This window comes from Podarcis raffonei, chromosome 16 (assembly GCF_027172205.1).
Source record: "Podarcis raffonei isolate rPodRaf1 chromosome 16, rPodRaf1.pri, whole genome shotgun sequence".
Taxonomy (NCBI): Eukaryota; Metazoa; Chordata; class Lepidosauria; order Squamata; family Lacertidae; genus Podarcis; species Podarcis raffonei.
In genome coordinates this window covers 17,907,362-17,919,316 of record NC_070617.1, presented here as the reverse complement: position 1 = coordinate 17,919,316, position 11,955 = coordinate 17,907,362, and the positions used below count along the sequence as shown (strand labels likewise).

Sequence of the window (11,955 nt, the reverse complement as noted above, 5' to 3'; positions counted from 1 at the left end):
ATTTGTATTCCGCCCATCTGGTTGGGTTTACCCAGCCACTCTGGGTGGCTTACAGCATATATAAGCATAAGAAAACATCAAACATTAACAAACAGAATATCTCATACAGACTAAAATATACCTATAAATCAATATATAATAATAACAATAATAATACCCAAATTAAAATAGCTGCCAATCCCAACAAGACATTTAACCAACCCCAACCCAACAAAAACAAAACAGGGGAACTAAAATTAAAGATTTTAAAACTTTTTAGCCAGTTGCCACATCCCAAGAGTTGTTCCAGCAATGCCCCTCTGGCCTCCCAGGATCCCCTTTTAGCTGTTCAAGGTGAGTCTGCGCCCTGCCCCCTAGGCCAAGGGGAAATGGGCCTTTCAGCAGGGAATGGTCTTCCAAGTATCAGGTATCTCACCCTGTGTCAAAGTACTGGTCATGATCATTTCTAAAGGCTGGATTAGACGGTCCCAAAATACTTTTTTAAGTATTAAAAAATTGCAAGTGGAAAAATATCTAATGCTAATTATGCATGCTAAATGTTTTGTTTTAAACAGATGGGAATTCTGGAAAAAATGGGCATCTGCCATAGATATTCCATAATCAGGGCCATGTGCCTACTCATTCCAATAATGAAGGACTCCAAACTGATCAGAAAGGACCTGGTTTTTGATGGGGTGCCTGTGAGGGTGTACTGGCCCAAGACATCACCTGCTGTGAACAGGAAAGGAATCATCTATCTTCATGGAGGTGCTGGGGTATTTGGAAGCATCCGTAAGTTCTGTGAAATGTGTTTGAAATGGTTAACTGTATAGTAGAACCTCTATTTACAACCGCCACCACTCGCGGACGTTCTAAGTTGCGACCACGACAAACCTGGAAGTAACGGGCGGGTTTGCTGCCGTTCACACCTGCACAGAAGCGGGCAATTGTCGCCCATGCCTGCGCACAATGGCGCCTCTCCCAGCGACCCGTTTCGCCATAAGGACAGGCCTCCGGAACGGACTGTGGTCGCTAGTAGAGGTTCCACTGTATTGTTAGAAGAGAATTTGTCATTGTAATTTAATGTAAAGATCCTGAAATGTTTGCCGTGGACGGGGGTGGGGTAGGGGTGATTTGTGCAGCCTATACATGGTTGCTGTTGTTGTTTTCTACAATCAAGTAGCATATATATTTTATGAAATATAATAATAATAATAATAATAATAATAATAATAATAATAATATATTTATACCCCGCCCATCTGGCTGGGTTTCCTTAGCTACTCTGGGCGGCTTCCAATAAAATATTAAAATACAATAGCCCTTCAGATATTAAAAGCTTCCCTAAACAGGCCTGCCTTCAGATGTCTTCTAAAAATCTGTTAGGTGTTTTTTTCCTTTGACATCTGGTGGGAGGGCATTCCAAAGGGTGGGCACTACTACAGAGAAGGCCGTCTGCCTGGTTCCTTGTAACGTCGCTTCCTCCTTGCAGTGAGGGAACTGCAAGAAGGCCCTCGGCGCTGGACCTCAGTGTCCAGGCAGAACTACAGGGGTGGAGACGCTCCTTCAGGTATACTGGACAGAGGCCATTAAGGGCTTTAAAGGTCAGCACCAACACTTTGAATTGTGCTCGGAAACATTCTGGGAGCCAATGTAGGTCTTTCAAGACCGGTGTTATGTGGTCCCTGCGGCCACTCCCAGTCACCAGTCTAGCTGCCGCATTCTGGATTAGTTGTAGTTTCCGGGTCACCTTGAAAGGTAGCCCCACGTAGAGCACATTGCCGTAGTCCAAGCAGGAGATAACTAGAGCATGCACCACTCTGGTGAGACAGTCTGCGGGCAGGTAGGGTCTCAGCCTGCATTCCATATGGAGCTGGTAAACAGTTGCCCTGGACGCAGAATTGACCTGTTCCTCCATGGACATTAAAAACAGACATTTATGACACAGCAATATTAGTCATATCCAGTCCTTTTTTCTAGAAAGAGAGGTGCCAGTACTCACCATGAAATTGTTAAGGTAAGTGCCACACATTTATACAACAACAAAGAGGTGCCGGTACTGCATACCCTTGTGTACCCCCTGGGGGGGAAAGCATTGGTCATATCTGTTAATTTCAACAGGTTTACTTTCAGTAGGGCTAAGTCACAGTGGATTCAAAACACAGTGATTTCAATGTGAACAACCAAGGAAATTTGTAATGGAGAGTAACAAATAATTGCTCACAGCAGGCAGTGTGTGATGTGTTTTCCCCCCCTAGGAACCGCTGAAATGATCTGCCGTGCCATTGCCCACCAAACTGACTCAGTGGTTATGTGTCCTGAGTAAGTATCTTCTTGATTGTTGTAGCAGAAAAAAGAGTATTTCCCCTCAGTTTCTTTTTTTTAAAAAAGATATTTATTGGAATTTTCAAAAAATAAAGAAAGAACATAAAAAAAACAATTAAAAACACATAAAATTTACATTTCTTACTGTCAATGACCAATTTCCTTGACTTCCCCACACCTCCCCTTCTTGTATTCCAGTTCCAATTTTTAGCTCAGCAAGTTCTTGTCCCCAAACTTTACCTTATTTTCTCTAATTCATTTTAGTTAACCAATTTTAACTTATAAATCTCAATCTTTATACATCAATACTTATTCTTGAAAATCTTTTTCTAAGGTCGGCCCCATCATTTTAGTTAACCAATTTTAACTTATAAGCCTCAATCTTTATACGTCAATACTTATTCTTAAAGGTCTTTTTCTAAGGTCGGCCCCAATTCCCTTCCCCGAAATCCCCATTTTTATGTTAGTGGCAAAACCAAATTAAATGAAACAGAATATAGTTATACACCCTTTGGATTCCCAAAGCCCCACCACCCCCTTTCCCGGTTTCGAACCCCAACAAAAGTCCATCAGTCCATCTGCAGTCAGCCTGGCGACCTCACGTCCGAGGCTCTCAATTCTCTCTCAATTCCTCTCTGCCGGTTTTTTTGATAGTCCTTTATATTAAACTCCAAATCTCGAAGGAGCTCTGTCCCAGTAAGGTCCATGTTTCTTCCAGCCAGGCCTCCATATTTAAAAATGGAGCCAAAATCTTGTTTCTTACTTCTCTTAAGTCCAAATGTCCCAAAAGCTCCAGTTTCCACTTTAGCCAGGTTTGTATTCCACATAAGGAGATCTCTCCATTCTCCATTCTTCAATTCAAACCAGATTTTCATCATCCTGATCTTATTTTCCTTTGTATCCATCTTAACCGGCCTCTGGCTCTCCTTAATCATCTGTGGCATTATAGCTCCTCCTTCCTTTTCCTTCAAATCATCATGTTTCTCTTTCATCACATTCTCAGATTTCTCAAATTTCTTTTCTTGTTCAGCTGCAAAAATTTTTAAGTCAACTGCAAAACTTTCCTGTTCAGCTGCAAAAACTTGAGTCAAGTCCCTCCCAGGCTCAGCAACTTTATTTACTGTTCCATTCAGTATTGTAACATTTGTTGCCAAAACATCACTCTGTTCCTGCAACTTTCCCAAGAGAAAAAAAGTCCTCTCCAGTTCAGCCAGTGTTTTTCCACTTTCAGCCATTTTTGTAATGTCCTAAACCCCCTCTAGAGGGATTCTAGTTTCTTAGTATCTTCCAGTTCCAACCCAAAAGTCAAGTTAGCCTTTTCTTCTTTATTTTTAACAATTTGTTACCAAATTGTAACGAATATAACCAGCAAAGACAGCAGAAACAAAGTTCTCCTTTTTTCCCAACTTTGACAGCTAGTTTGACAGCTGTCAAAGTCTTTATGTCTCTTCCGCAGGCTCTCTCACCGATCGCTCCCGGGTCTTGGGGGAGGGGTGAATTCCGTTCTCAATGTTAGCTCTTATCCTCCAGCACAATCACTTAAATTGCCAAAACGTGGAGTTAATTGCTTTTATCCACAAAGAAGAAAGGTATTCTCACAACCTTAGTTGTAAAATCCTTGCTTTACGATGTTTACAAGGCGGGTAGGCGGACTTCCTCTTTACACCTTACCCGGTCGTGCCTAATTCCCAAAGAAAATTTCCCTTTTAAGTCCAATTTCCGTATTACTCACGGGTTGTTGATTTTAATCCAAATGTTCAAAGAAAGAAGTCAGCGCTCTCCGTCCATGGCATACAGCTTCACTCAGCAGGGGAAGCAGTCGACTCACAGCACCGCACCACTCTCCGTCCCCCGTTCCGGAGCCTTTAAAAAGGCTCCTTCGCGGGTCGGGAGGGTGCAAATGGTGCCCGCCGAGTCACCAGGTCCACAGGCTTCAGCGCCTGTGGTTTCTGAGGGTCCCCGCGTCGCCGCCGCGGCAGGACCCGACCCCTGCTGAGCCGATTCCCTCCGGAGCTCGGAGGGAATCCGCCATTAGGCAATGGCGCTAACCCGGATTCAACTCACAGTTTCTAAGCCTTTCACATGAGCCCAGAAAAAAGCTGATTTTGCCAACATAGTGAATTTGCCAACCTGTAGAATGGGTGTTCACCTTTGTATTTTGATTTTTATGCCTTTGGACCCAATCCCTCTGGCTTTAATGATAAGAAGAGCTCTGCTGGATCAGGCCATTAAACTACTTTTACAGAAAATCACCACATCAACCCATAAAAAGCCATTAGGATTCTTCTCCTAAGGCAAAATGGCCCTGTGGTTGAGAGGGAAAGTGCAGCTGGAGTTAAGGTGAACTTCTCTTTGGCAAATAAGCTCAAGCTGTTCCCAACTGTCCTGTCAGCCACACTTACCATCCAATGAGAGCAGTGGTACATTGGGCAATGGGAGACGTGTCATTTGCCAGGGCTTCAGAGCCCTTTACAAGGCAAGCCTTCCCGACAGTAATGGACATCATCTCTCCCAATGGCTGCCCTCACTGCCTTAATACACCTTTGGTGCATGATCTGAAGCCTCCTGGCCAAGGTGGGTGAACTGGAGTTCTTGGCTTTAAGGCCATATGGTTTAAAGTGGGCAGAAAGAGTGGGAAGCACTGATCTCAGGAAGGCATGGTGGGACATACTGGAGGTGATTCAGAACTGGGGTTGTTTTCCTGAGATGGAAAATGAAATCGAGGAAACATTCAAAATATAGAAGTTGGTTATATTAGGCATGTCATGTGGAAAGTGGCCTAGGGGAATGTGTTTGTCGCTCTCTCTGAACTCTAGAACATGTGGACATTCAATGAAGCTGAATGCTAGAAGATTCAGATAAAAGAAAGTACTTATCCATACAGTGCAAAGTTAAACTATGGAACTAATTCCCACAGAAAGCAGAGATAGCTTCCAATGTGGATGGCTTTGAAAAGGGATTAAATAATTGGGCAGAGTATAAGGCTACCAGTGGCTCCTAGCTATGCTGGCTATAGTCTGCCTCTATGGTCGGAATCAGATTTGACCAGCGGCCACTGAGAATGGGATGCCGAACTAGCATTATATTTGGGTGCAGAGCATCAGGCACAGGGGCTGAATGCTGCACTCTGGGCCACTTCATTTCCCCTCTGACCCCAGACCCCACCCCTGCACCATTGCCCCTCTTTTGCACCATCCTTGAGTGGCATCTGACTGGTGTGAATGTGTCTTGCTTGCTTGGTTGGAGGGTAGAGAAAGGTGTGTGGCTGTGTGTAGGAACCAACCTACTTGTCCAGTGGGAAAGTTCACATTTGCTTTCCATTTTGCTCTCTGGTCCCACCCACAGCTGACATGTGGCCCCCAGGAAGGTTGCATAGAAAGGAATGTGGCCCTAGGGGTGCCACCCTTGCAATATGCCATTGCAGGAAAATGCTGCAAAGTGTATGATGAATGCTGATGACACCTTGCCTTTTCTTTAGGTTTCGTTTAGCTCCTGAGCATCCGTACCCAGTCCCTGTACTGGACAGTTTAACTGCTGTAATATACTTTATGAAAAATGCAAAGGAATATGGAGTGGACGCCAGCCGCATTGCCATTGTTGGGGACAGTACTGGAGGCACTTTTACTGCAGCCATTTGCCAAGAACTGGTGACCAGAGAGGACCTCCCAAGAGTGCGAGCTCAGGTCCTCATTTACCCATTTCTCCAAGGAATGGACTTCAATCTGCCATCCTATCAGCAATACCATTCAGTTCCTCTTATGTTCCGGAAAAGAACTGTCAAAGTTGGTTTGACATATCTCACTGGGAAGACAATGAATGTAGATGGAGTTCTGAAAGGCGCCCATGTCCCTCCTGATTTGAGAGAGAAATACCAAAAATGGATCAGTGCTGATAACATTCCAGAAGAATTTAAAGCTAAGGGCTATGTTCCTGTAGAACCTGCTCCATTTTCAGAAGAACTTTATGAGCAAGTTAAAAGAGGTACTGAGGCAATGTTTGCCCCCCTTCTAGCAGAGGATGACATAATCTGCCAGCTCCCAGAGACTTTCCTTCTAACTTGCGAGTATGATGTTCTCCGGGATGATGGGCTGTTGTACAAGAAGCGGTTAGAGGACAACAGTGTGCCAGTGACATGGTATCATGTTCAAGATGGATTCCACGGAATAATGTGCTTTGCTGGTTGGCGGCCACTTGAATTCCCGAGCACACAGAAATGTTTGCAGAGTGCAATACAGTTCTTAAAAGGTTTATAGAAATGAATGTCCTTCTTTGTCTTCCAATGGCTGTCTTCTGCTTCTGTGGAGGGAAATTTTGTTCCTCATTGTGCCAATCCTTAAGTTAAAAGATAAACTCAGGTCCAAGGTTTTGTCAGGCTAATTTATTAAAATCACCATTGTGTTTGTAAGTACATAAGCAAAGCTCTGTTGGACCAGGCCATTGCTCCACTTTGTCCATAATCCTACTCTCACAGAGACCAAGCAGGTGCCTCCTGAGATGCCCACAAACAGGACCTGGGTGCAAGAGAAGTTTCCCTACTTGTAATTCCTAGCAAATAGCATGAATACTGCATGCAGTAGTGGAGGGGAAACATACCCATGGCCTCCTCTATGAATTGGCCCAATCCTCCGTTAAAACCGTCCAAATGGGTCACCAACATTGTCTGTTGTGTTTGCTAATTCCAATGAATAACTGTAGTGCCAAAATAATTGGAACATTTTAGAGACTGAGGAGACATCATGCTTGTGACATCTAATTTATCTTATACAGTGGTACCTCAGGTTAAATACTTAATTTGTTCCGGAGGTCCGTTCTTAACCTGAAACTGTTCTTAACCTGAAGCACCACTTTAGCTAATGGGGCCTCCTGCTGCTGCTGCGCCACCGGAGCCGGATTTCTGTTCTTATCCTGAAGCAAAGTGATTAACCTGAAGCACTATTTCTGGATTAGCGAAGTGTGTAACCTGAAGCGTATGTAACCTGAAGCGTATGTAACCTGAGGTACCACTGTATTTTAAAAGCACACAAAATAACAGACTGATGTCAAAACAGAACACCATATCTATCTGTGCAAAGTTACTTCATGACAATCAGTGCTTTTTTCTGGGAGTACTTAAGGGTGTACACATTACCTGCACATTTTTTTCTTGAAGAAAAGCATTGATGACACTCCATGGAACTATCCATTCTCCAACCTAGCAGGGCACCGCATTATTATTATTATTTTTAACCAGGCCACTCATGTATCTCCCAAAAGTGTTTTAAGTGGTGGGTCCAGCAACTTACTTCACTGCAAGGAATTGTTCTTCAACCTCAGGCAACCAGCTAAATACCAAGAAGATCTCATCCAAACTACTAACAAACCTGATACCCGAGAGCTGCTCCTATGAGCTAAAAGATGGGTCAGACGAACAATTTCAGAGGTTAACCCCCCCCAAGTTCTGTTAAAGAGTAGCTTGGGTGAATATTCCCTTTTTTCAAATGCTTTTTATTGCTTTTTCTTCTGACCCACTTTCCTCCTCAGAACTACGACCTCTCTTTTGTTGCTTAGCAACTGGTCTCTGGCTAATTCCACTTTCTTGAGAGCTCTTATCTGAACTTTCCTCCCCCTCAGACTCTGATTCTCTATGTTTACCTTCAGAGTCATGAAGCTCCTGGGAAGGTTCAAACCACACCTCAGTATTGGCATGTAGTCTCTCCCAGCCACTATGTTCACAAAAAGTGGCATTCCTGGAGATCACAATGCCATTTGTCCCTTCAGCAAAGCGGAAACCTTTTCCCAGCTCCTGGTAACCCACAAACACTGAGAATCATGAGAATCAATTAACAGAAACTGAACATTTTTCACAAACAATCAACATTTTGTGTTGTCTTATTTACACTGCGTAAGTTCGTGCCCAGACTTCCTTCCTTCCCTGCTTCGGTTTTCTTAATTTATATCTTCTCTTGCAGATTCTTATTTACCCTCTATACACATCACAGGATTTATGTTAACCCTGCTATAGTTTTTAAACTTCTACAGTTAATTCTTATGTATGCAACAGATTTACTCCACTCTTCTTCAAACTTTGTCCCTTTTTGGTCTCGAATTTTCTAAGTCATTTTAGCCAATTCTGTATACTCAAAAACTTTGGTCTGCCATTCCATTGCTGTTGGGATCTCCTGTGATTTCCACTTTTGAGCCACAAGAATCCTGGCTGCAGCCGTGGCATATTGAAATAGTTTACGATCCTCCTTTTTCACCTCCTCCCCTATTATCCCTAATAAAAAAGCCTCTGGTTTTTTAGGGAATGTATACTTTAAAAGTTTCTTCAGTTCATTATATATTAGATCCCAAAACTTTATCATCTTTTCAGATTTGTCAGTAGCCTTTGACATGGTCGATCATGATCTTCTGGACCACCACCTCGCAGACGTGGTGCCGCAGGGCGCAATTCTCTCCCCGATGCTTTTTAACATCTTTATGCACCCCCTTGCCCAGATTATCCGGAGCTTTGGGCTGGGCTGTCACCAATATGCTGATGACACTCAGCTCTATCTGCTGATGGATGGCCACACCGACTCGGCCCCGAACGCACTGACCAGATGCTTGGAAGCTGTGGCTGGATGGTTTCGTGGGAGCCGATTGAAACTAAATCCTTTGAAGACAGAGGTCCTATGGCTGGGGCGGGATGGCATGGGGATGAGGGACCAACTCCCTTCTCTTGTGGGGGCCCAATTAGTGCCATTGCCTTCCGTTAAGAGTTTGGGCGTAATCCTTGACGACTCCCTTTCCATGGAGGCGCAAGTTACAGCAACAGCCAAGGCGACCTTTTTCCACCTTCGCCGCATCAAGCAGTTGGTCCCTTACCTTTCCCGCCCCAACCTGGCCACAGTGATCCATGCGACGGTCATCTCCAGGCTTGACTACTGTAATTCGCTCTACGTGGGGCTGCCCTTGAAGCTGACCCAGAAACTCCAGAGGGTGCAGAATGCTGCAGCGAGACTCCTCACGGGGTCTCTGCCATGGGAGCATATTCACCCAGTGCTTTTCAAACTGCACTAGCTCCCAGTAGAGTACAGGGTCAGATTTAAGGTGCTGCTTTTGACCTATAAAGCCCTTCACGGCCTAGGACCCTCGTACCTACGGGACCGCCTCTCCCGGTATGCCCCACGGAGAGCCTCAAGGTCCATAAATAGCAACACCCTAGTGGTCCCAGGCCCTAAGGAAGTTAGATTAGCCTCAACCAGAGCCAGGGCCTTTTCAACTCTGGCTCCGGCCTGGTGGAACGCTCTGCCTCATAAGACCAGGGCCCTGCAGGATCTGATTTCTTTCCACAGGGCCTGTAAGACAGAGTTGTTCCGCCTGGCCTTTGGCTTGGAGCCAATTTGATTCGCTCCCTCTCTTTCTTTTTTCCTTTCTTCTCCTCCTGCGATGAGGGTACATTTTAATATTTTAATGTTTCAATTATTTTAATGTGTATTTTAATTTTGTTTTTAAGTTGTAATCATTCAACTTGTTTTTATTATTGCTTGTAAGCCGCTCTGAGCCCGGCCTTGGCTGGGGAGGGCGGGGTATAAATAAAAATTATTATTATTATTATTATTATTATTATTATTATTATTATTATTATTATTTTCACATGTCCCCCACACTTGGATGAATATTCCCAAAAGGGACAGAACCTCCCTCCCTCCCCCACCCTTCCTTTTGCATGTCAAGAGAGGCTGGCATCCTTCCTCATCACAGACCCCCTTCACTTGGTCTACCTGCTTCCCACACCCCACATTGAGGAGCCGCAGCGCCGCCGCCCCCAGAATCCCCCCAAAACCAACCCTGTCACGTGTCAAAGGCAAGGGATGGACAGGCACCTCCCCAGCCTGCAGCCTCCCTTCCCATCCCCTCTCCCCACCCTGTCCGCTTCTGGCACTCAGTTCTCACCTACGATGATGTCTTGGTGTCGCTGGCTCTCCTCACAACCCAGGCGGCCTGGGGTCTGCTCTGCCTCTCAGGAGGAAAGGGGGTCCGTTTCAGGGTTCTGACAGACACCCTGCCAGGGGTGGAGGAAAGGGGGTGAGGTGGGGGCGGGCCGCCCCGGGGTCATCACTGAGGGTGGTGACAAAATGCTGGGCGGCAATGCACCTGAGCCACACGTCTCTCCTGGGAGTGACGTGGTAGCTTGGGCGCCCGCAGGCTCCGCTCTGCCCCTAATGGTCTGCCCGCCACCTCCCCCTCAGCTGTAGGGCGGCTGAGTGGGAGGAGGCAGGCAGACTCCTCGGAGGCCCCACAGAGTGTCCTGCCCCGGCTCGCCCCACCCTGCCCCACGGGCAGCTGGTCCTGCTTCTGGGCGCAGGGCACATGTGCCACCCCAGGCGCCTGATTGGCTTGCTCCGCCACTGCACCCTGGGAGATCTTGAGCATAAGATTATGGATTGTAGAGTTGGAAGGGATCCTGCAGGTTATTTAGCCCAACCCCCTGCAATGCAGTTGGGCTTTACATGTCCAGTGATCCAGAGACTTTTACCTTACCCTTTTACATTGCTTTCAGTTTCCTAAAAGTAGAATAAGAGAAGTTCCCAGGTATCTGTTTTTATTTTAAATTTCAGCTCGTTTTGTGAGTTACGAGGCTTTGAAGTTAAAAAAACCTGACAGTTTTGTCCTTGCCAGACTACACAAAAACCTTAAAAGCTCAGCCCAGAATTGAGATATTTCAAAACTAAAAATACCAATCTCTTCAGGACCTCATGGGCGTTAATATGACATGGCACATGATGGACTTGGTCCAAATTTAAAAGTTAAGTTACATAATTTAACATTTTAAAAAGTGATTTAAAGAAATTAAGATAATATAAAAATTCCATTTTTTTATTGATTATTTCATATTTCTAAGAGCTTCTTGCAAAATTTCATCCCATCTCAATGGGATCACATTAAATATATCTATATCTATATCTATATCTATATCTGTATCTGTATCTGTATCTGTATCTGTATATCTATATCTATATCTATATCTATATCTATATCTATATCTATCTATATCTATTATCTATATCTATTATCTATATCTATATATATTGTACATACATGTCGGCCTTATTGGGCTCTGTTTAGGATAAATGGGTCTTCCTGGAGTAAAATATAACAGAATAAACAAGACTTCAAGCCACTTCAGGCATTTCTTTAATAAGTTATTCATTTAAAAGGTATCTGAAAAACTAGTTAGGCTTTTCTTTTAAAAATGTGTTCCAAAGCAGACTGGTAGCTTGCTGAGCTTTTGACGTTTCGTGTAGTCTGACAAAGTGCAAATTATCAATTTCAAACCCTCATAAACTAAAAAAAAATGGGTTGGGATTAAAAAAAAGTAACTTTTTAAGGTTTAAACTTAGTTCTGATCGTTCAACAAGTGTACAAAATTTCAAGAAAATCAGATGACATGAGGTAAAAATTCACCAAAAATGTCTTCCTCAGTGGCAATGAGCACCTGAAGGTTCACCTCGCAGTTGATGAAGCCCATTGCATTGAGTTACTCCAGCTGCTGCTGGTAGATCTGGACTTTGCATCTGCCAAGGGAGAGAGATCAGAGTTTTCCTTCTCTGAGATGGGCTACCTTTTTATTTATTTATTTATTTATTTATTTATTTATTTACGGCTATTAGCCCATAAAATATGTAC

The 11,955-nt window shown here is 44.2% G+C and overlaps 1 protein-coding gene across 1 annotated transcript in view; it reads left to right on the top strand.

Annotated features, from left to right (window-relative positions):
- The first annotated feature begins 539 nt into the window (after positions 1–539).
- Positions 540–11,955, top strand: part of LOC128404455 (arylacetamide deacetylase-like 4) — a 95,060-nt gene continuing 83,644 nt past the window's right edge. The window contains exons 1-3 of the mRNA XM_053370119.1: positions 540–771; positions 2,238–2,301; positions 5,783–6,575. Coding sequence (XP_053226094.1) covers positions 555–771; positions 2,238–2,301; positions 5,783–6,557 — 1,056 coding nt within the window. The 5' untranslated portion in view covers positions 540–554 and the 3' untranslated portion in view covers positions 6,558–6,575. The remainder of the gene's footprint in view (positions 772–2,237; positions 2,302–5,782; positions 6,576–11,955) is intronic.